This window comes from Acyrthosiphon pisum, chromosome A2, assembly GCF_005508785.2.
Source record: "Acyrthosiphon pisum isolate AL4f chromosome A2, pea_aphid_22Mar2018_4r6ur, whole genome shotgun sequence".
In the NCBI taxonomy this organism is placed as follows: domain Eukaryota; kingdom Metazoa; phylum Arthropoda; class Insecta; order Hemiptera; family Aphididae; genus Acyrthosiphon; species Acyrthosiphon pisum.
Window position 1 is genome coordinate 102,271,463 of NC_042495.1, and position 27,176 is coordinate 102,298,638.

The 27,176-nt window shown below is 23.9% G+C and overlaps 1 protein-coding gene across 2 annotated transcripts; it reads right to left on the bottom strand.

Annotated features, from left to right (window-relative positions):
• Window positions 1–18,563: 18,563 nt before the first annotated feature.
• LOC100570568 (putative zinc finger protein 840) lies at window positions 18,564–20,563 on the bottom strand. Of its 2 annotated transcripts, XM_003246510.4 has the most exons (3): window positions 20,261–20,562; window positions 18,793–19,010; window positions 18,564–18,710 (listed from the first exon to the last, which is right to left on the bottom strand). In XM_003246510.4, exons 1-3 carry the CDS (start codon window positions 20,319–20,321, stop codon window positions 18,654–18,656), a joined length of 336 nt encoding a protein of 111 aa, XP_003246558.1. In that variant the 5' UTR covers window positions 20,322–20,562; the 3' UTR covers window positions 18,564–18,653. The 2 variants fall into 2 exon arrangements, with proteins under 2 accessions (XP_003246558.1, XP_016662412.1); XM_016806923.2 differs by having other exon boundaries at window positions 18,564–19,010; window positions 20,261–20,563.
• Between the last annotated feature and the right edge of the window lie 6,613 nt (window positions 20,564–27,176).

The following is a 27,176-nucleotide window of genomic DNA, read 5'->3' on the forward strand; positions in this document are numbered from 1 at the left end:
TATAATTTAATAAATAATACCATATACCTAAGCTATTATATAATTAGATAATACTCTTTAAAATCATTTAATAGTATTAACTAATAATTAAGTAAAAAAGCTTGAGAAAAAATAAAAGTATTTGGAAAAAAAATGTGGGAGTTAATGAAGGAGAATAAAATTATTATTTAAATATTCTTAGTCAAGTAAGGTTAGAATATAGTAATGTACTGCAGTAGAGGTGGTAGACAAGATAATTGTATCACGGGGGCGATAAAAAAGAAATTATACATTTTAATTTAACATTAAGTTTATAGTGCTATTAGCTTACATGATATGTGTAACTTTTTGGTAATCATAGCATAATTTGTTTAATATTTTTTACTACTGAAAATATTTATGATTAATACTTATTCTTTTAATTTAAATACAAGTACAATCTTCTTAATCCAACACATATGGAATCAGAGCCATGTCGGATTATCAAAAATACCACAGATGATGTTAAGTTACCAAATGGTAAGAAGAGAAGGATTACTAGACATGTTGAGCTAGACATGTTACCAATTTAATACACATCTACTAATTAAATAAAAACCACTTCTTAGTATAAGTAAAACCATTATTTTGATTTTAAAATAATTATTTACTTTCATTTTATTTAAAAAAAATTGTACAGGTATACAGTTAGTTTTTATAATAAAATAAAATATTAATTTGAAGGTTTTCATAGTACATCATTATAATTATTTGAATACATAACCATTTTGTCGTCCAATAAAACTTTATGAACACATAAAACATGTACTTTTAGACTAGACTTTCGATTGGAAAGCTTGCTGCAATATGGACATTTAAATTGAGGATAAACACCACATTCAAATTTCAAATGACGAGTCATGTGTTCTTTTCTTTTATAATGACGACCACATCCATTGGGACACGGATGACGACTGTTTTCCAAATTATCAGATTGTGTTAAATCTGAAAATGTTGATTCTTCAGTAACATAGTAAAATAAATACATTTAAAATAAAACAACTTTTTTAAAAGCTTTTTTGTTTGTTTACATTATAAATTAATACAAAAAAATTAAATTAACACATTTATAGATATTATTTTTAATTCCATCAAAATTTAGCATTTTAATTAATATATTGTTAATAATGTAGTGCAATGTATCAGTATAATACATATAGTTTTGTCCATTGGAAATGTTAAAAGAAGCATATTGATGTTAGTTTTACTGTTCTACAATAATAGTTTTTTGCATAGTAACAAAAAACACTACAATATACATGCACATTTTAACTTATCTATTTGAATATGAAAAATATTGAATTTTTTTTTAATCCATTTACAATTTTAAAATAACATTTAAAAAAACTATTATTATAATATATAGTACAATACAGATCCATATCATACATTTTAATATTATTATATCTTTTTTTTCTTGTTTAACCGACAGAAGAGGAGGCTCTGTTTGAACAAAACCTCTGCTCCTCTGATGAATAATATTATATCTAAATAATGTAATTTACATTATTTAATAAATGTCTGTGAAATACTAATTTCTATAGTAGAATTAAGACCCACCACCCATAACCATATTCTTTTATGCCTAGAAATTTTGGTCAGTTATTAACCCATTTTTTAAATTGCCCCTCCCCCCTCCAAAAAATAAACTTTTTAGACATGATATTTTGACTGAGTTATTCTTCTTCTTTATATTAAATCAGTTTTTAAAGTGTTTTAAAATTAACATAACTAGTTTAATCGATTATAAATAGTTATAATCTTTCATCTATTAAAATAACATACCCCACGTAAGTGAAACATTCTTCAAATAATTATAAACATAATCTCAGAAATTGAATAGACAATTTTAGAATTAATTATCAATGATAATATCTAATTCTTGTAACTATAGTTTAATCTGAATGTATAATATATAATATATAGGTACTAATTAATATATAATATAAGCCAGGATTTCTCAACCAGTGGTATGCGGAAAGCGTGTAAGTTGGATGGAATGGATCATTATTCAGATTAAATATTATTTGGTTTATAATTTATATGATGTAAATAATAGTTGTACATATTATTTCATTTTCCTTTTGTGATTTCAGTACATGTAAAATAACGTTTACATTTATAAAAAGGTTGAGAACCACCACTGATATAAACGATTATTGTATGTCATACAAATACTAAAAATTATATTATTCTAGTACAAAATAAATATTTTTTGCTCATTCCTGTAATTTATAATAGTATAAAACATGTTAAAAGTAATAGTGTAAATGTATATGCACTCTTTAAAATTCTTGTGCTCAGGGAAGATCTCTTTAATCCAGCCCTACAATAGGTTATCATTCATATAAAGTAATTTTAAAAGAAATAAGCAATGAGAAAGAGTGAAGAACAGATTGAAATTAAGATGAAGAGCATAATTTATGTATGAACTACTCATTTATCAAATTAATAAATAGGTTTATAATTAATTGTCTTAAGAGCTAAAATTCAAAAAAAAATATCATCAATGTATAAATTAGTTTATTCCAATTTTCATAATCAAATAGTACGGTAAAACATAAATTATAAGAGTAATAAACAATAAATTGCCTCTACATATGTTAGTAATTAGTACCTATATTAAAACATTAATCCATTATTAGTACAAAACTGTAGCACTCCCTAAAAATAAAAATGTTGGTCCACTAATGTTTTGTTTTAAGATAATGTTTTATTTGTTTTATTTATAACACTAATGTTTATCATCATTTTTATGGTCCCCATATTAATTGAGAGTTGCAGTACGATGTGCAATATCAATGTTCAGAATTTATTTTAAAATGTTTAATACAATATTTCATAAAATTACAATTATAACAGGTTATATGATTATAGATATCTAGTTTCTATAAAATGTATTGAAAATATTAAAAAGACTCATATTAGCTATGATTTTATCAAATTGGTTTGATAGGTATAATGTCAACTTCTTTTCTTAAATGCATTTACAAATTTTAATTAATAAGTTGGTTAAAATATCAATTAAAAACTACAAAAAATCGAAGAAATTGTTTAAAAAGTATAAAATAATTTAACAGTTTAAACAAATTCACTGAAAACTAAATGTTTAGAAGCATTTAACTATCAAAAAGGGTGAAAACATTTATTTGAAGTACAATTCAATGATAAATGACAAATCTATAAAATATATTATACATATAATTGAAATTATAATAATAATATCTGTACTACTTGGTTTTTCTCGAAATTAATGTTACACATTTTAATACCGAACAAATTCTTATAAGCAATGAAGTGGGACTAATAATTTATAAAAAAAAATAATATCACAATATAATTTAGCCTAGTTTATTCTTATTTTACCACTCAATTTTTCTGGGACAGGTTGTAGATCAGGATTGTATATAGATTAGAGAATTAAGTCTGATTCATTAATATTAAGTTTATCAATGTTGAGTCAGTAGTTTTGAGTTTATAAGAATACAAGACAATTCACAACTATACACAATTGAACCTTGATTAACCGCTAGTCACAGGACTAGAGCCTTGATGGATAATCAAAATGACGGTTAAGTGAGAAAATGAATTTTTTTTAAACATTTGTAAATACATACACATTATTTATTATGTTTTAGTTATAAAATATTCATAACTAATATTTATTATACATTGATTTACTACAATACACATAATATGTACAATTATTGTTTATAAACCGATTAATAAAAAAAAAAAAAAAAACCTAACGGTTAATTGAGATATGAATAGTTGAGGTTCTACTGTATTTGACGATTAGATATACATATATTGTAGTCACCAAGTTTACTGAGGAAATAATTTGACAAACTTAAGGTTTATTTCAAAAAATACCCAGTTCCTTTGCCCTGTGAACATTCTTTCTATGTCTAAGGAGTTTATCTTTTCTAGAAAATTCTTTTGGACATTCTGGACATAAGAACTGTGGCTTTTTACCACATTCAAAGTCAAGATGTCTGCGAAGACCTCCTTTGTATTTATAGCTCTGCTTGCAATTTGGACAATGATGTCGTTCCGCAATCAATCGTTTTTTCACTTCAATTTCAACAATTTGGTTAAGCCAAATATCTGCAAATAAAAATTTAAAAATTAAATATATTTTATATCTTTAATTAGAACTTTCGAAATATTCAATTTAGCTTTAGCAAACTACTCTAAACTACTCTATATTAAAAAAAAAATACTATTTAAATTAACTCGATGTAATAGAACTGTAATAAAATATGCATCAAACTCTTAAACTTTTTATTTGTTATATTTGATTTGTATAGGAAGAGAAAAGTAGAACACTTGCATAACATTTTAAGTTAGTATTTATTTTAATTTATAAATAATAATAACATATTTATTAATTATGTACATAGTACACACATTATACAAGTTAATTAATACCAAAAACATTTTACTTGGGTTATAAATGACTTACAAAGATACTGTAAATATTACAAATGAGTAATCATAAATTCAATTCTTGAAAATTAGTTTTGTCACAATGTGGACATTTAAAGTTGGGTTTTAATTCCTCACTCGAATTTAAAATGAGTGACTAAATCTGTTTTATATTTACAACTACTACCTCATAAATTCACAGTTAAAACCTTCCATTCTGTAATGATGTGCTCGATTACCTATAATCATATATAATAATATAAATTAGTTACAAAATAAGTATTCGACTCACACTAATTTGTTTAATACTTCAAAACAGTCTAAAATAATATAATGACAAGTTCCTAATAATAGCTAATACAATAAATTATAAAAGTATAATTTAGAATAATACATTTAAAATAAAAGTATTGCCAAATATTTTAATTATGTAAGTACCTAATGCAGCCCTCGACTGTGGCTCATGCCGCACATCTCGTTCACAACTGAAATCTCTCACTTCCCGCCCTTGCCTGATATACACACTATTAAAAGCATTATTAATCCAGTACCAGTAGGTTTTATTAGTTCTTTGTAACTCTCAAAACATTCTTACTAATAATATAAGTTCAGCGAGCTTTAATTAATTAGCAATTACATACATGACGAAGTTTTTTCCTCAGTTATTAAAATATAGACAAATGTAATAAAAATAAATGAGAATAGGTTGAGCCATATTATGAGGAGAGGTTACTCAAGGGTAATGAAAGTGGCTGTGGAGATAAATGTAGAAGAAAAGGATGGGCGAAAAATACCAAAAATTATGGATAGACAAAATAGAGAATGACACGAAAATAACTGGTATAAGTAATTATGAGGGGAAGAGAGAATCCCCATGGAGGTGTAGAACAAGAGTTACTAACCCCATTTGTCTTAAACTTAAAAAATGTAATACAACGCTTGTTATTAGTTGTTCTTAACATAATTAAAACATATTGAAAAGACAAACAACATATTTTGTAAGCTTTTAATATTATAATTTTGACAAAATCAGATAATTAAACAAAAATATCGATTTTAGATATTGTGTTGATTAAAAAAAACAAAATTAATCGTAGACTTGAGACTTTCCGGGATATGGAAATAATTATTTTCATTAAAAATTAAATATTTTAAATAATTAGACACATTTTATATCTACATAGGTATTTATACCACAAATCTATTCATACCATTTTAAAATAAGATAGAGTAATGTAAATATTTTAATTATTTTGCAAAAAAACACTCACTATACTGCGGCCCACGAAAGAGTATCCTCGTTTAGCGCATGCAGACTGACGGCGGAGACCATTCCGAGGCCCCATTTCCCCCACTATTTCCACGACCGCTATACACCGTATAGCGTTGAGTGCAGCCGACCGTTGCCGAACAGCTATCGGCAATGCGCGGAATCGGACGAGTTTTCGTCGGCAACGGGATACTCTCTCGTGAGCCGCAGTATAGTGTAACTTTAATTTCAATGTATTCTAAAAAACCACTGTATATATTATTATGTATAAGGAAAAGTTATAATTCTATCAACTATAGTATTCTCTATAATTATCTTAGTTTATGATTAACACATAGTTAAACAAACCTTAAAATGTATTAAATCAAATTTTATCTGTTTAATAGTAAATGGTGACTAACAAATAAAGAGATCAATGATAAATTTAAACATGATACAATACTTCTAAATTCTTATTGATTGAATTACATAATAACTTGTTATGGTTTTATGCAACCAATCCAAACTTTTAAAAAACAATATTAAACTTATCCAACAAAAAAACTAATTATTTATCACGTATGCTTGGTATAAAATACCTAGAATGACAGAGAATACGTTTTATGATTAAAAAAAATTGATTTAAATACTATTCACAATATATTAAGTATTTATAGTACATACAGAATAATCAATATGTTATATAATACATAAATTAATGTACAAACTATACATTTATGTATAATACATATCAACCCTGATTTAATAAATTTTAATTATAAATCGACAATAGTTATGCTAAACACTAAAAAATATCCTAAGATTATTTTTTTTTAGTTTGAAAATAAATAAGATTTAATACTTTGAATTGCATTAGTGAAATAAGCAAAAACTATTATTGTTATTATAATAAAATTAGTATATATATGACAATGATGGCTAATGTTAAATGCATTAAATATTATAAAATTATGAGAAATAATTTACAAAATCAATTACTTTTCAATTGACTTTTATTGAACTTCTATTATCAGTTCAAATACATATTAACAAACAAAACCATTTATAACTCATCCAGGAAATTATATACAATTAAATTAAGACTTTATAGCATATGCTATTTGAACAGAACTTTACATATTTAATGAACACATCAAAAATACAGTGCGGGAAGGCAATTTCAGTCTTGGGAAAAATGCGGCCTTCGATTGCGGTTAATGTTGCACAAGTCGCCCGCCACTGGAATAGCTCACTTCCCGCCCTTGCCACACAATATTATACTATAATAGTCTACTATATTTATAGTAAATATATACTATACAGGTTTAAACATTATAAGCTACCTATATTAGATAAGACAAAGAAAAATGAGTACCAAATTGATCATCAATTATAAAATGAAAATAAATAATTGTCTACCAAATACCACAATTAATATGTTTTATTATTTGTCCAAAATTAAGCTTCAATTTTCTATGCGTCCAAATATTTGGCCAGTTGTATGCTGTCTAAGTACATGAAATTTCAAACTAGCATTCTGAGTATAAGCTTTTGAACAAAAAGAACATTTAAATTGTGGCTCAACACCGCATTCATTTTTCTTATGTCGTAATAAATTTGTACGATGCTTGTACTTTTTGCCACAACCATTTCCACACACAAACCATACCATTCCTGAAAAATAATTCATCTATTTAATAAATATCATAATTTTCACTTGGATAATGTAAAGTGTTAGTTTCAATTTGCAAAAAATTGTGAATAATATAATTCAAATAATATTGAAGCATTAATAATTTAATGAGCATAATATGAGCAGATTAGTTAGCAAAATATATTATATTATATATTGAACCAAAAATTTAGTATTATTTGATAAAAAAAAAAAATTACAATTAGGATATAAAACTGGAATTTGGACATTGTCCATTGGTCTTGTTTTGAATATCCAGCGCAAGCTAGTGATATATAACTATAATAAATTTTAATGCAAATCGTTTTGCAAAATAATAACAATGTTAAAAGTAGGAGTAATATTTTCTATTACATATTTTTTTCATATAGCAATTGTAACATTTAAAAAATTATATGATGATATGTGCAAAACACTCATAAAATGTATTCAACAAATATAAATATAATATAATATATATGATGTGAGCTGATTTTTTTGTCAGTTTGTTTACCAATCATAGATGTTACTAATTATTAATAATAATTTCTGTACTAGCTTTAAACCCCTCCATGCATAGGGAGTGGGGAGAGAAAAATTGGGGCTTAAAGGTTATTATTTTCATAGCAATATTATGATTGTATTATTTTATTTGACTTGTTAAGTGGCTATTTACATTGAACAATTAGTGATATTTTTATGTTATGGGGAAATGACAATTCCTGACATGTTAGCATAGAGCATTTAAGCCAGTTAATGAGTGAATTAAAATAAAATAACAATAATATTGCATAATAATGCAATTATTAAATGTTATTGCATAATAACATTTAAGTCCCAATTTATATTCTATTGATTCGGTAGCAGTAGACTTCTATTATGGCAAAGTGTTCACAGATCTAATTTGAATAAGAAGCAAATTATTTTAATCATATTTTAGTATGCCTTTAGTTGATACTACTTAATACAGATATCTATAGAGTGATATAATATAAATGTAAAATATGTACAGAAAATATAATTTATATTAGTTTTGTGTACAGAGATATTTAAATATTTTTTAATATATTTTATACAAATTAATTGTGTTTTATACGGTTGTAAAACCAATTTGCTCTGCTGAAAATTTAAAAAAGTAATGAGAACATGTTATTACAACAAAATACAGATTTAAATTTTTGTTTAAAATAATACATTACATTTTCCTGAAAAAATGTTTTTATTTGTAATAAGATTTTTTATACAAAATTAATATCTTTACTCTATTCAGAATAAGAAAGGTACCTTGTGCGCATGGGTGTGGCTTCGTTCCAAAAAAGATCTGATTGCCAACGGTCGAAAACCGGTCACTGCCCGGTAACTTTTTTATTCTGAATAGAGTATGTATATTTTTATCATGAAAATTAATGAAAAAAATTGAATAAAAAGATAATTTAATAGTACTGAAATCAAATATCTAACTAAAAATTGTTCGTTTAAAAAAAAGGTCTTAAGATTATTTATTCAGAAAAAAATTATTTATTTTTATAATTTCATTAATTATTCATTAATGTAATATGTACAATAATAATTACTAATTTTTACTAATGAAGTCTTTTATAACATATTTTTTAATGCAGTTAAATATCTTTTTTTTTTTTTTGGCTTCCAAATTAAATATAATTTAATAAAGATAATATTGGTTAGGAAAAACTTATTTATAATACTAATCTGTCATAAAAATAAAATATGAAATAAAAGACATTTAATTTTTTTCATGTAAAGACAGGAAACAATGACAGGCTGATATGAATTTTTCTCAAGTTCTCTTAGTGAGCTGATAAAAGTAATAGCATCATATGTCTAAAAATAATAATGTTAATTATGACATTAAAAATAAAAACAGTTATTCATAAAATCAAAATGTATAAAAGAATTCTTGAAATATTTTAAACAATACAAAATAAGTTTGTAACAATAATATTATTTTATGAATGGTTAAAACTTGCTCATACATATTAATGCTTTGAAGTTGAAAAATTGAATTATCCATATTTTTAATATTCAATATTAAGTACAAGGTTGTTCAACATATTTGAAAATCACATTTTGTAACTAATTATAGTATATAAAATACTAAAATAATACCGTACAACTTATAGATGACAATAATGGATTGAAAATATTAATTTTCTTCATTATAATTTTTAAAATAATAAAAAAAGTTTTTACTTTTGCAATTTGTTATTAATAATATATTAAAGTTATTTTATACAAACTTCACTAATATTTTATTTTTAAATTAGTTTCTGCAATTAGAAATTTAGTATGAGTAATATTAATTTAGGTCTAATAATAACACCAACACATAATAATTTTTACAAACCAACAGTAAAATTCAATTAGAGTTAAGAATAAAACTGTTGTATGTATGTACGGTGTGGTATAAAATGACTACATTTGACCAGACGGTAAAATTTTATTACTCCGACCACTTGATTATTGGAAATAATAAATTAAGTTGATTTAACATACAATAGGAAAATCATTGATTTGATTTGAAAAATTATTATTCAAACTAATTATTGGTGTTTTAAAATATACATCATTAATATTGTTCTTATTTAACATAAAAACTTAATTTTTTTAAACATGGTCTAGAAAAAAAATCATTTATAACAGGTATCTACTATTATATTTACAAGTATTAACATAGTTAGTATCAATGTAATTTAAATACATACAAAATGTTAAACACTAAATGTTCACTAAATATAACTGATTTTAGTAGGAAATTTGATTAAGGTAGTGCAATGGTAGTTAGTGGATACAAGAAGTGAGTGATTGGGTGATGGGGTAAAAAAAACATTTTGAATATTGTTGAAATTAGCCTGGTATGTAATATATCAATATAAGTTTTTTTTTAGGGGGGGAGAATAACTACCCACATCTTTATATTATACATTTGTGTTGTTTCATAATTTTAAAAATCCCCCCCTCCCCTTAATCATTTCTGGATCAACTACTGACTTAAAAATTACTATATTATTGTAGATTACTGTAAAAATGTACGATACACAGCCTACCAATAAATGTCAACATCGAATAATCAAATTTAAATTACTTATAAAATGCTCTAAATTTGACAAGATTGTACAAGTAAATAATATTTACCCAGACATGAGTGTATCTTAAAAAGCATGCAACACAAAAAATTGTGTAAATTAATTACATTCTAATTTTTGCATAATTTCAATGACATTTTATAAATATTTGAAAATCTAAAATATTAATCAGGATATATTACGTTGTGTTTTCGTGCGGCATGTTGTTTTAATTTTGATTTGTTTATATATTTCATTTCACAATAATTACATTGATATTGTAGTGGCATTCCACATTCATGTCTAAAATGATATCCCATGTCTCTTTTGTTTTTATAATGCCGTCCACATTTATTCAAGCAATAATATCGACCATTTATGGGTTTAACGTGAGCTGTAGAGAAAAATCCTATAAAAATAAATTAACAATTTTATTAGTAAATTTTATTGTAACATTTGTATCCATTAAATAAAATATAAAATAAATAATAAATACTTATGAAAAAGCAAATTTAAAAATCCATCACCTAAATTTTAGTATATAAATTTAAAGGGGATTTATTTAATTTGGTCTAGACCAAGTTGATATTATAGTGTTAATTTACATTGACATTTTCCAAAAAAAAAACATACTATTTAAAAAATAATTATTAAGTATTAAAAACTAATATACATCTAACACGGGCACTTAAAAGTTAATACTGTATTCCAATCTAAGATAGGACGTACCAATTTTAAAAATGTATACAACATATGTGGTTGTTTTTGAAAAAAAGTTGTCACTGGTCCTGTAAAACAATTTTTTTAAATAATCCTATTAATTTAGTTAATCTGTTATAGAAAAATATAAATAGATATGAAAACGGCATCTGATATTATTTGTCTTAAAAAAAAAAAATTACAGTATAATTAACTTACCAACAGTTATAGAACAAATTGTTTGTATCAAACTGATAAGATGATATTACCATCAAATTACCATGAACATATCTGTGCTTTTTTTCAATCAGACGATAAACATTAAAGGATACAATTGGATAAATATGAAAATATTTAATCACGCATTTACAATTATTCAAAATTTTGGTATGCATAAGAACATACATTATTTTTTTCAAATTTTTATTTTTGTTTACTTTCAAAAAAAATATAGAAATTTACAGAAAATACAATTATAACCAGCTCCTATCTTTCAATAATTTAGTCCCTTATCCTTCATACAAACAAATAGTAAAATAGTGCTTAATAATAATTAAATGTTCAAGCCGATTCATTAAAAATGCTATCTTTGTTTTATGATTGAATTTTTATATCTGCACCATAAATATATTAGCACGTTTTATGAATCACATAGTACTTGTGGGGTAAGTACAAATGTAAATTGTACATTTCAAAAATAAAATATTAAAACATTTAAATAGTCAGCTAAACTTATAATATAATTCTATAAATATATCTTTAAAAAAAACATTATTTTATATAGGTATCTAATAAATGTAATTTTACTTATTAACATTAGTTGTGTTTATTTGTAATTAAATACTGGAATGTTTAATACCCCTAATACATTTTAAAAAACAAAAATTCTGCACTCGACTCCTCATAGAGTGGTCACTCGATAATTCAAAAAACTCCATAAATCGAACCAAATGCTAAGTCCCCTGAGAAAACCTCAATAATTAGAAAAAATACATGTATTCCGGTCCCCTCGATAATTCAAAATTTCTGTGGGTAGGATACACTCTACAGTTCAAAATTTATTCGATAAGCCTCGATAATTCGAATTTCCTTAAACGCAGTTATATGTAAGTTCATATGTATATACATATAAAGATTATGTAGAATCTATTTGACGTACTAGTAATGAAACTAATAATGACGGTGGTTAAATATTATCGTAGTTAATAAGATGTAATCGTACCTTACCTACCTAATCTAAACTTTAATATGTATGCATAATAAATAAATGTAATATATACATACAATTATTCACCTCTCTTTAATTTGAATTAATTTTTCCCTCGATTATTCAAACAATCGGTAAATTGAAAACCTCTATAAATAACATATATAAGTAATAAATACATTGTTTAAATAAAATAAGCTAATCTGTTTTGAATTGTAAAAATTAGTTTTTAGTTACCAAACTAGTAGCGCAATTAGGAATTTGTTTTAAAATGGGTTGTACAAATGATAATTTTCCTGAAATTACAGATTACTGATACTAGAGTAAAGACTTTGAGTAAAGTAAAGATCTTGTAGTAATACTTTATTTTTTTTTTATGAAGGATGACATTTGGGTGGTAGGATCTCCACTGTTTGCATTACTCCTCAAAACATCCACTTAAAAAATTGAATATTAACCTTAACTGAGTTTATATAACTTGATATTATTAGTTATTAGAGATATCTCAACTAAATATGTTAAACCTGTACAGCCAAATTCGTTTATATCTTTTAAGATAATATTTAGAACATTTTACTGGACATGATTGTAAAATTCGGCTTTCCTAATTTTTGTCTATTGTAATTAAATGTCCTGCACAAATAAGTAGGCAATCAATAACATACATTATAATTGGCTAACTGTAATAAGCAAGAATTAACATTCTAGAAACATTGTCTCTTAAATTTCACGATTGAGTAGGAACAAATTATTAATATGAATGTCATGAAAATAGGTTGTGTTAGGTAAACAATTTAAACATTATACAAACCAAAAAAAACCAAATTATATTTAACTTTTTTTCTCAAATTTCACAAAATATTATTTTTACTTATTTAAACTTGTTTATGTATCAACACCATGTGTTTTTTATATGTATAATACCGGGGAAATGATTTAAAACATAAAGAACAATGATATTTTGGTGGCACTCCACATTCATGAGTGATATGATAAGTTAATGTAGGCTTGTATTTGTAATTTTTTCCACAATCAGCATTCGGACAAAAATATCTTGGTTGCCCTAAAAATAATATTTAAACCACTTATTAAAAAAAAAATTTTTTTTTTATTTCTACGTACTATATAATATAGCAAGGTTAAAAAATATGCATAATATAATTTAGTATAAACTATTAATATACCATTTTGAACTAAAAGGAGTACATAATACTACACCTATATGTATATATTTATTAAGTAATAAACATAAAACACTTCATGTATATAACATTGTTTATATTGGAAGTTCTAAAAAATAAATTTATATAGTGTCAATGAAACTATATTAAATCAAAAATATATAATCTATATTTTTTAAACAAACAACAATAATAATATAATATACATGTATTATTTTAAATTTTAGTTAGTAGTAACATCAGATATTATTTTATGCAATCGTTGTACAATTTTTAATCTAAAAATAACAAGTATAATGTAGTCTGTAATACACTGATTATATTAAATTATCAATTATGAAGTACCTTTTAAAATATCTAACTATAACTCTTCTTCATATTACTATAGAGGATCATGGTGTCACTCTCAATTAGGTACCGAGATGCATTCCTACAAAACTGAGGTACACCAGTAGCTAACTCATAGGTTAGATTAACTTTAAACAATTCAGTGCCTACATCAGTTTTCAACACAAGCAAATTCTGTTTCACTCTGTCATCTCATTTGACTTTGGCCTTTAGATCATAATAATACACAATAACATAAATGTCTATGTTAAAAAATATTGAGGTCGTCAGAAAAATATATGTACAAATTCATTGAACCAACTAAAATAATAAGTTAATCAATCATCAAACTATTCAATGACTCAATGTTGCTAATGATCCAGTATTTTTGTGTTATTTTACTTAAACGTTATATTTTACAACTTCACCAGATAAGTAAAAATAAAAAATGTATGCATCTAGAAAACACTTTTCAAACGTAGTAAACTAGTTTTATTTTACATGGTGCATATATATTTTAATTATTTGAAAGTGGTTAAATAATACAAACATTAACAACCTATATCAGTTCTTAATTAAAATTATTAATATTTTATCACCATCTAAAAATGTATAATTTTTCATAACACTGCTAATTTAATTATTTATATGCAATAAAAGTTTTAAGAACGCAATATTTAGCAGAACAGTTAACTTGATGCTTTTGTAAAGTAGTCTTCCTGAACATAAATTTATTACAATATTTACATTTAAACTTTGGATCAACACCACATTCATCTTTGATATGTCTGCGTAAGCTTCTTTGATTTTTGTAACTACGATTACAAAAACCATTTGGACAATAAAATCTATCTGTAACACAATAATACAGTGTTAAAATAATGAAATTTATATCTGTTTTTAATATATTGAATTGTCTTTATATAGTAAATGACAATATTTTATTTATGTTCTAAAGCCCAAGCGAGAAAGTAAATGAGTGTTTTATTCTCAATATTATGGAATTAAATTAAAAACCATTGAAATATTATAATATTTTAAGTTAGCCTAAGATGTGTGATGTATCACATACTACATATATTAACACAATAAGTTTCATAAAATAAATGTTGGTCATCGAGCCGTTATTTGAAACGTTCTGTAATCTGGCTTTTTATTTTAATTAGCAATAAAAAATTATGCTGAAAATAATTATGTTGTTACTTGGTTTATTACTCATAACTGGGTACTCTATTGTAAACTTCATTATTGGATACTAATACGATAAAATAATAATAAAAAATTATTTTCCTGTTTGGAGTGTAATTTTTTTTAATCAATCCAGTAAGAAAGGTATTTTATCGTAAAATAACTCAATTTTTATGTTGTTCAATAATCCACATCAAAGCTAATCCGTCAGTAGTTAAATCCCAAAATAACTTGATTACCAAGATTGTACAGTAATACAATTTTATTACACAAGATAACACACATTTTTATAAAAACAATTTAAAAATGGGGAACACGCTTTTGTTGTATACAGGATACCTGTAACAGTCAACAGGAAGACAAATAACACCACATATGACTTAGTCATTACCAAGTGCCAACATACTATAGAGCGGTGTGAACAGATTTGTTATAAATTGTTTAAAATGTGTATAAATAACTTTTAAATATACACAATAAAAATATGAAGTATCTGAAAGTTTTTTATAAGTAATTAAAATTATTTTTAAAAAAAACTGTTATTTTTCATTAAAATCCATATTTGTCAAAATTTGAACGGTTTGAAACCTTATATAAAGACAAATTGTGACTGTATTTTTGATTTTTTTTTTTTTAATGCAAGAACAAATTATGGGAACCTTGTATTTAACCATACCTTATATTTTCAACTTTTTATACAAAAAAAAACAAAAATTTCAAATATTTATAGATGGCTCAGACTTCTAAGAGGCAAGATAAAAATATTTTTAACACTTAAAAAGTTAAGTTCTTGGTTTCTAATTTACAATAACAACTAATTCATTTATTTTTCAAAATATGGTGTTGAGTATATTCCTGTTTTTCTCTTTTTTAGAAAAAAAAAATTATTTTTCCTAATTATAAGAAAGTACTAAGATTTTCATTCTTTTGAAAGTAAGAAACTTCTGCAATGTCGAAGATTACAGTACATTTTCTGCTCCATAAAGTAATGAAAAATTGATAAACATAAAAAAAAAAATTAAAACAAATACAACTGCTTAGAATCTATAAAATATGCTAAAAATCAAATGATTAAAAAATTATCTTCTAGTTAAACCAAGCTGGTGAAAAAACCTCTTTAATAATATTTTAGGAATTCATAAAAAATGGCATGTAAATAAAACATTAATACATTATCTATTTGTCTAAATTATTATAATAATTATATAGGTACTATAGATAAAAATACTATAATATTTAAGCTTACAATATCAATGTCTTAATTATCTTATTTTTTTTGAAATCATATTTCAAACTAGTATGTTAATTATTAAATTAGACAAAAATAACAATATTGTATAAGCTTGTTGTGGATGTGGATGTGTGAATAAGAATAAAAACTAATTAAATTACCTACATAATAATTTATTTTAATTTATTTAGACATTATGGATTTTAAAATATAAAAAAAACATCAAACTTAAATACAATCAATTATATATATATATATTATATTGATATTTAATTGTATACAATTTACATCTTATCTTCTTCTTTTTAATTGTAGATAGATTAGCTATATCCCATCAAGTCCATCATGGCAGTCGAAGACCATTACAATTTATAAAAATAAAGAACTGAAAACTATTCTATATTAAAAATAATAGTCTGTATTGTAGTACAAATTGATTATATTTAGGTAGGTATTGAATTAGATAAAATAAAGAAAAATATAATAAAACATATTAATCATTAGTTAAGTTACTTGTATGAATTAATATGATAAAAATGGCTACAATGATTTTCAAATGGATTGTAGAAACCTGTGTGCAATACAAGTGCTAAGGTGAACTGGATAACTTGTCAATAAAAGGACACCGTTTTAGATAATACAACTTTTAAATTATAGCTGAGGTATAATTATTAACAACAATTCATCATAAATGTTAAAATAAAAATCACCGGGACAACTATTAAGAAACCTGTCATTGCTTTTAAAATAAAAATACTTCTTTCATTATGATAGCTGAATTAACAAAATACAAATTTAATGTTATTAATTACAAAGGACATAATGGAAAATAATTAATATTTAGGTTTAATATTACATTAAATTGTAAGAAATCGCATGATGAATAATAGATTGATTTATCAGCAAGAAAACAAAATTATGCATGAAATTCATTAAATGTCCGATACACCAATTGCATGTATTAACAAAAATAATCAACTTTATGACAATATAAATTTTAAAACTATTGTTTTATACATGTTAATAAAATAAAATTACTAACATTTTTAGTAAAAAATATGAATAAATAACAATATTATACATTTGGTAACATTTTATGTATTGTTATTATATGTCTATTTTTATGTTGTTTGTGGACAAATTTTTTGTTACAAATATCGCAGGAAAATTTAGGATCAACCCCGCATTCATAATTTAGATGTTGGCGTAGATTTCTTTTATGCTTATAAGTTCTAAAGCATCTGGGGCACTCGTTGGCAAATACAAAAACTAAAAAACAAAACATTTATTGAAAATATATCTTTAATATGTATGATTTAAATAAAATAAAAAGAAATGTGTTAAGATATGTTTGCAAATTGTAAATCAGATTAAGCAAAAATAAAATAAAGTAATTGTTTAAATATTGTTAGAACAGAAAATAGAAAAATGTATCAATCTACTTAAATTATTTATAACAGTTATATTCACTTCATCATCAAAAAAAAAAATATCATGCAATTCCCCTGCAGCAACCAATATAATTGTATTAAGTCTAATGAATGTTTTTGTATTTAAAATATTGAATAGGTAATTTATTTTTAATAAATAGGTATAGGTAATAGGTACATGAAGGCACAACTTCTTTCCAATGTACAGTAAAATAATAACAAGACAACTTTTATTTGTTTAAACTTAATTCATTGACAACTGTTAATCGTAGATACTTATTTATTCAATTGGCTTTCTATTTTAGAAAGGTTATTCTATACTTATAAATTATTGTTTATAATTATGTTTGCTTCCAGATTTTTTTAAATTGTAATGCTCATATTTAATTTTATAAAATACTAACACACATCAATATTTTATTTCTACATATTTGTATCGTGTGTTTCAGTTTATTATATACATACATGAAATAATTTTAAACTTGAATATGAATATGTGATTATTTATGTTTGAAATATTTTTGAAAAAAATTGATATTATTTTTATTTAAGCTAGGAAGTATTTGGAACCATCAACTAATCTCATCCATTGTAAATGTTACATTCGATAAAAGTAAATATTATTGAGGTGTAAAATAATAAATTATTGTAAATCAGAATAAATGTGTTATCTATAATATATAATGAATATTTTATTTGGTTTTCTAACATTATATTTTCTAACAAAAATAATAGGTAAATATATATCCAAAACAATATGTTATTTAACAACATTTATATTTTTAACAATAAATTCAAAATAACCTATCTACAAAATTATTATTCTTAAGTTTGTTAATTTCTAATTTAATGTAAAAATAATTTTTGGCAAATAATAAGATGGTAAATAAAATAAAATAATAAAAACTAAGTTAAGTTTAATAACTGAGGTTTATGTATTTTACATGGTGTTTTGGTTACTGACTTGCAATATTAAATCACCTTCATCTCTGGATTCCTGTAGATACAATACAACAAATACTAACATTCATATAATGCAATATTATGAGATAATTTTTATAGAAAATAATGCAAAATACCAAACGCTTATTGTTAAATTCTTTGAAAGAATTCCTATGTATATCGGCCATGTGCCTGCTTAAGTTAGATCTTTGAGAAAATTTCCTTCCACAAAAGCCACAGCCAAATTTTGGAGTTATTCCACATTCAAATTTTGAATGTCTTTGAAGACTCCCTCTATGCATATACATCTTGCCACACTTTTTACATATATAATCATGCCCGTTAAACATATTATCTGAAATGTATATTATTTTATTATATATTAAAAAAATGTAATGTACTTTATGATTATTATACGGTATAAAATATAAAATAATTTAAGCCAATATATATATTAAATGTTGATATATACTTAAAAGTAGAGATATTTTGGAACAACAAAAAATAAAATATTATAAATTTAAGCTTAATAACAATATAAATAAAAATAATATCATGTATAACGTAGTAATGCAACATACATATTGGGTAGGTAGGTAAATGAAAATAATATAAAGGTTTATGTTAACAACATAATTTATAATATGTTTATTCAATTCAATGAATAATTTATTTAACACTCTTTAAATAAAATAGGATAAACCGTTTAAATATTAATTGTTTTAAACAAATGTTGAAAGCTTTAACATTGGTATTTCGCATAATATAAATTTCTAGACCAAAAAATGGCATTTTTCATCAAAAAATGAGGAATTATATAACACAAACACATACCATAATAATTTAGCAATAAAAACTCAATATGCAAAAAAAAATAAATGTAATAAAAGGTTTTTTGTTTTTTAATTATATCTAGTGGTACACGCTTACATTTTTATCATTTTATTCAAATATTTCTACAAACCATAAACCAAATTGAAATAGCTATCTCATTAAGTCAATTTCGAATACCGGTAAAAAATCAAAATTAATTGAAAAATTTTACCAATCCATATATGATATAAAATAGTGGTTATCATAAAAAAATTTAAATATAGTTGTATTGCGCATGCACATCTAATACACGAGTTAAAAATTGCAAGTTTAAGACATTTATAGTCTAGTAGTTTCATGTTATGCATACTGAATTAAAAAATATTCGTAAGGTTAGTAATCATACTGAGTTATAGTGTTCATTGGTCTGTGGGAATAATATATATGTAACTTATTTGAACTAAAAAGAAGCTATAAAAACTGAAAAACCTTAACCTATAAAATATCAGTTTGTATTTTGGTTTTGGTATTAAAATGTCTAATAAGGGTTCTAATGAAGTTTGGAGTCCCTGATTTTAAAATGGTTACTGATTTGATAGCAGTTGTTTATGATTCAATTTCACTCCTTACTTTTAGATAATACTTCTTTCAATAAAATAAAATATTACATACAACAATTGATGAAAAATAAACTATGATGTTCAGTCAGGTGTGTAAAATATTTAGCTAATATAACTTTGGTCTCGTTATCAAAAAACAAACTTGACATTTTTATAACAAAATATTATGTACTGAAATCATATGTCTTCTCCAATGATGTTTTAAAGCAAATCTTTTCATACAATCTTGACATTTAAATTTTGGTTCAACGCCACACCTAAATTTCAAGTGCAAGCTCAGACTACTTTGATATTTGTAAACTTTACCACATTGAGGGCAAGTATAGCAATCACAAATAGTACCTATAAACACAAAATAATGTAGTTATTTATTTATTTGTATAAAAAGTTCTATACATTAACCACTAATAACTAAGGTATGTAATGAATCAGAAAAAAATTGTTTTACAAAGACAAGCGTATGTATGTAACAATAAAAAACTAATAATTAACATTTGAAAAGTAAAAGCCAAATAAACTATAAGTAATTTAAACTAAAATAAAGCTTTTAACGATCTTTTAAAATACAAAAAAACCTTATCTTAAATTATGTTTAAGTGTTTAATATTTATAATTCAAATACAAAAAATATTTATATATTTATTCTTCCTTTATGTCGAGAAAGGCATTTTAATATTAAGTATTTATGGTTTCAGAAAGGGCGAAATATCAGGTCTAAAAGAAATGTAGAAACATAAAAAATAAAAATATTAACTAAAACCAAACTCTGTTAACATACGAAGACATGTATAAAATAAATTGTACTGCATTTACATTTTTACTATATCAACATCTGTCATAAAAGTGACACAATATTGTTCCACAAAAAACAAACATTGTTACTTCAGCTAATTACTGCCTTATCTACCATGTTTTGTTCATAAATAGGGCTCAGATGTATATGAAATCGCATATTTTTTTCTATTTATCCAATTTAATGCTGACCTGGACATAAATTTGATTCATGTTCTACTGAACCAAATAATACTGTTGTTGTTTTGCATATTTTATGATTTTGTATTTTAAATAAGCTACAAAAATGAAGCATTGATTTCAACCTAAACAGAGCAAATTTGTTCTTTATATTTGGGTCGGTGATGATATAAGATTTGATGAGTATTATTATTTTTATTTTATTACTAAGTGAAAAAAAAAAAATCATATTAGTTTAATAAATTATTAACTTAGTCATTTTTCATCATTAATTATTCATAATACAACTATAAACCTGAAATATAGTATTAATGATCAAAACTAAAAACATAAAAATACAATGAAATAATATGACCTTTAGTTTATTATTGTTTTTGACTTATAAAAATCAATAAAACACATATTGATTAAACTTGAAGAATCATTATGTTTTTTTTTCAACATAACTTACACATTTTTATAAATCAATGTTGGAATTAATACTTATAAACTATGTTTAAAATATCTCATATAAATAATACACAATATGCAAGCTAAACTTTAATTTAAGTTATAAAAAAAAAAAATACAACACATACTGATTTATATTCCAGACGGTTAAATTTAATTTGTAGTATGATAGTAGGCTTTATTATGTGATATCATAATATGTGTACGGAGTCGGTGACTTCTGCTGAACAAGCGGTTGCACATTCTACACCTGAATTGTGGTAAGACCCCACATTCGTACCTTCTATGATTGCACAGACTAGGTTGATGTTTATACTTCTTGCCACATTTAGGGCATATATATGATTTAGAAATTTTACCTTCGTTGTTTATTAGGAAAGAAGCTAAAATCAACAACAACAAAATACAAAAGAATTGAATTAATCAAATAAATCTATGTTACAATTAAAAATTAATTATATTTTAACAATAAGCATATCTCATAAAATTAAAAACTAAATACATAATATAATCCTTAAAAGTATCTACACATGCAAGCTTGTAAGTTGGATAACAATTTTAATTTTCTCATTAAATTAAAAACAATACATTAAAATAAAAATGTGTAGACAAATAATTAATTACAAAATATAATATTCAATTTAAATATCAGTTCTCTTCAACAAAATCTAAATAATAATTTTATGAATATTAGCTGTATGTAATTTTAGTACATCTCTACGTCGACATTGTTTTGAACAAATTGGACAAGTGAATTGAGATATTGTACCACACTCATATTTAATATGTCTTGATAATGTGCTTTGATGTTTATATTTTCGATAACATAGATTACATGAAAATTTCTTGCGGTGTTCTATAGAAAAAAATATATAAAATACATTTTATATTGTGGAAAATTAAAAATATAATACTAAGAAATTAGAAGCAAATCAATAATTAAATGTTTTATAATGTTATATTTATAGTTATTAAAAATCTAATACAAAACAATTGTTCTCTTCTAATTAGGGTATGTATATGTATTCCTCCAATTTTTATATAACCATATTGCAGTGTTGTTAAGGAGTGATTCCTGGAATTGATTCCTTTTTAAAGGAACAAATGAAGGAATTAATTCCTTTATTTTTTAAAGGAATAGTAACGTAAATATTATAATTCTTTTGTTCTTCTCAGAAATGTTAAAATGTTTAAAAAACATTTGGGGAGAAAAATTTGGTTTACTTACTATGTTTTTAATCTATAAAAATAATAGAAGAAACTACCAGTTTGTATTCACATATGACTTGGTGTTCTGATTAGTGATTATGATGATAATTGATAACTCATGAACCATGAGGAATGGGGAAAAGAATGAGTTCCTTTTAATAATAAATGAACGAGGAACTGAACGAATTCCTATTTATACTAAAGGAACGAGGAATTTAACGTATTAATACACAAAAGGAATGTTAACAACACTGGCATATTAATCATGTAAGGTTTGAAACCTATATATAGGTCACCTGATCATTAAAGTACTGCTGGAGTACTAGAGAGAGCTAAGGAGACAGTCGGATAAAAAAAAATTATACTATAAAAATTGAAAAATGTAATAAAAAAAATATCTAAAAATGAAATAAGTTCACTGAATAAAATGTGGAGTGACACTATTAAATACAGACTTATCGGTATTATTGCAGACAAAAGCAAATACATAAAATAAATTTAGAATAAACAAGAACACACTTATTTTCTAAATAGCATTTTTATAATGTGTCAAAAATAAATATTTTACAAAGGAAATGTATAATTTTTTCTTATTTATTAAATAAAAAAACTATAGAATATGCAAAAATAATTATAACTCCTTACTGACAAAATAAATATGTTTATATTTCTCACACACTCCATAGGTTAAACAATTGTTGATAAATACAAAGCTGTTTCTGGCAAACTAAATGATATATTCTATTACAGTTATAATTAATGTATGATAGAGTAAATTGCCGATAACTTTATATTCCTAAATAAGTTTGTACCTCTGTAAGCCTATCTTTCTCTCACTGGTCAAATCATAACTTTTAGTTATTGACTTGTATCTAGCAGTAGTAGTGATGAACACTTACTCCCAACTTCATTTTTTGTTTATGTTTATTAAACTGTTGTGTATGTTACCATTAGGCATCAGTTTGTTAAAAAAAATAATTTTCAAAAACATTTTAAAACAAACATTTTTCTGTAAACTAGCTAGATTTATAGTTCTAATCAGTTTGAATATTTCAAAAGTATTACCTACAAAAAATTAGTTTAATGATATGTGTGTATTAAAAAGTTTATAATCTTAAGTTTAGATTCATAACTATTTAACTTATAATGGTGTGATGAATAGGAACTAAAATTAAAATTATATAAATAAGAGAATTTTTGTTTTGTGCACTTCATTACTTTAAGTTTTATTGCAATTTCATTTTAACTATACTTATTTTATTTTATTATTAACTGAAAAATTAAATCATAAAATCAGCTGTTGCCAACCTTTTGTACCTTGCAAAAAAAAAAGAGCGGCGCACATTATTAACATGATATTACAGTTACGACATTGCCTACTACTGATCAGCGAACGACTAAATATTTCAATAAAAATAATAGTTAAAATGTAGAATGGATTCGAATCATTAGTGATTATCAACGTTTTCAAGGAATACCCATTAATAAGAGGTTTATTTGGTTATATTTAAACGTTAAAATATTATTTACATGCATTTTACACATACCTACAATGACAATAATAACCCACCATCGTTGAAAATTAGGTCTATTTATTTTATAACACCCGATAATATAATGACAATATTATTAGGCGTTTATTCTTATTTATTGTATACTGAATCTACATACAGCGACATTATATACTACTTTTGTATATTGAGATTATAAACTCACAACTTTACAAATTATGTTCAAATTTTTTTGTGGACCACCAAATTTTTACCCTGGACCACCAGTTGGCAATTGCTGATTAAGATCATTAAATCTGAAGTAAGATAATTAATATTTGACCAATATAATCTATAACAATTTAGAAAAATTGAAATTCTAATAATAAAACATGTTTAGTCAAAATACAAATCTCAAATGGCTTTGTTTACCTTAGATTTTTACAAGATAGTGGTATGTTTTGAATGTTTTTAATAATCATTTGAATGGATGTTAAATTATATTATAAAAAATGATTCAATGTAAATCTACATTCGGACAACAAATTTTCTAACATAACAACGTTTCTCTGTAGTTTCTCACACTTAAAAAAATTCTCTGAGTCATCAATGAATAAACTCATCAAAAAACCAACCATGTATTACATTTATAAACAATAGGTACACTACTTTAAGTATTATTTGTGCTAAGTAAATAAAGCATTTACAAACATGTATATAAAAAAATCGTAGTAGGTAAATAATTATAATTTTTGTTTCATGCATAACTTTAAGAAATATTTTTAGATTTTAATTATAAATGAAATATAATAAAAATTATTTTTGTAATAATAATATGCATTTTATCAAAAACCTTTTCTGGGTGGTACAAATTTATGCACACATATTAAATGAGTTTTAACTTCGTTTTTATATTTAAACTGTTTATTACACAATTGACATCGGAACTGTGGACTTACACCACACTCATATTTAACATGTCTTGACAGAGAGGTTTGATATTTATATATTCGATTACAGCGATCACATGTAAATCTCTTGAAGTTTCCTAAAAAAAAAAAAAACATGTAAATACATTATCTATATAATAAAATTAAGTGGCGGAATAATCGTGACCATTTTTCTCAAGAGATATTAGACTGATTCAATTTATTTTTTTTTCAATACATTCTTTTCGTCGAGAAGAAGAACGTATCGCCAATTATATTCGTGTCAGGACGCCACCGGTAGGGACTCAAACGGGGATTATGAGATTTACGATTGAAATTTTCGTTTATTAATGGTTGCTATTGGTCACAGGAGAAATATTTAGTAGAAATTAGTATTTATTTGTTATTAGTCCCCATTTGGGCACACCAGAGACAAGCATGAGTAATCACAATATTTTAAGAGTTATATTTTTTTACGCGCTACGGAGTGCACGGGATCAGCTAGTATTTAATAAAACCAAAAATTAAAAATCTATAGCATAATATTAATAATTCATAATTTCAAACCCCAAGCCAATAGTTAAATATTAATTAGTATTTACATAAAAATGTATTACAAAACAATTCATATTTAATTAAGTAAATTATTATAATTTTTTCATAAAGTTTACAGTCTTTGAGTTGGACAGTCATTTCCAGATAGATTGGAAATGATGCGCGGTAAAGAAAAGCCAAGAGTTCTTTGTTGAAGAATTTGAATGTTATCAACTAAACAACAATTGTAATAAAACATTTTAAAACAAATATTACATTATTAATTCAAAAGTAAGTATACAGTAAGTATATTACAAAAATAAGAGATTTTATAATTTTATGACAAACAATCTGATGTGGCACGGCCGAAACACACTGCGACTAGTTTGAGCTATACTTACTGAAAAGCACTGCTGCTGCCATGCAAATTTATCTGGCAATAAATATAATAGTTGTCTATATTTCTCCTTTTTTTGTGTAACCAACCATATAATATATAAATATACATATATACAAATATAAAATACTCAACTACAAGACTTAAGAAAAGTTTTTGTTATTTTGACATAAATAGGGTCACTTTCAATGGACTGAATTATATAACCAGTTAATTTACATAAATTTGAGTTGTTACTTATGCTGAAATGCTAAGTACCTACCACTAATGAAATTATAAAGAATATGAAACATAAAAATATCAAAGGCTGTTCCTAACAAAGTTTAATATATACTGTAATCATAGAATTGATACTACAATATTGTCATTGTCCATTACTTTCACTCAATTTTATATATATACAAATAATAACAATACATTATTTATTACATTTTACTAACTTTAAGAAACACACATTACTTCTATACTTTTTTAGTGATATAAGTAATTGAAATAATAAAAAAATCTATTAACAAATTCAAATTTAAAAATATTATTCAATATTCAGATAAAATATTAACAGGTTATTAAAAGATTACATTTAAAATTAATAACAAATTAAAAGAAACAAACTTTTCTAAATACAAATAGATACAATGTAAAATAAATTATATGATATATAATATATACATATGCATTTACATTGTTAATGTATCATAGAAATTGAAGAAAAAATAGTAAATATTTGCATGAAAACATTAAAAAAATATTAATTAATTAAAGTACTAATATTAATAAAAAAAAATGTGTATGATAGAATCAAGAGGTTTCTTTATCCACCTTAACACACAATTGTTACAAGAGTGTTATAATATAAAATTTGTAAATAATATTTAATCATATAAATATATAATTCAAACACCATTTCAGAGCATTGATTACATTTTCTTAAAATCTTATAAACTTCTCTAAACTTTTCATGAAACTTATAGAAAATACTGAGATCATTGACAAATTTAAACTACCTTGAATTTAGGAATGAGTCAAACTAGAGTTTTTACAAACTTAAATTTAAAATTTAACATAACAATATTTTCCTCAAACTATTCAAACTTTTAATACAAAATA

Bases quoted from the DNA above. Each gene is read 5' to 3' on its own strand.
- LOC100570568 (XM_016806923.2), bottom strand. From the start codon at position 20,321: ATGTCAAGATTGTATGAAAAGATTTGCTTTAAAACATCATTGGAGAAG. The intron at 19,011-20,260 runs GTACATAATATT...TATACATTTCAG, and splicing joins GGAGAAGACATATGATTTCA to ATAATATGTTTAACGGGCAT.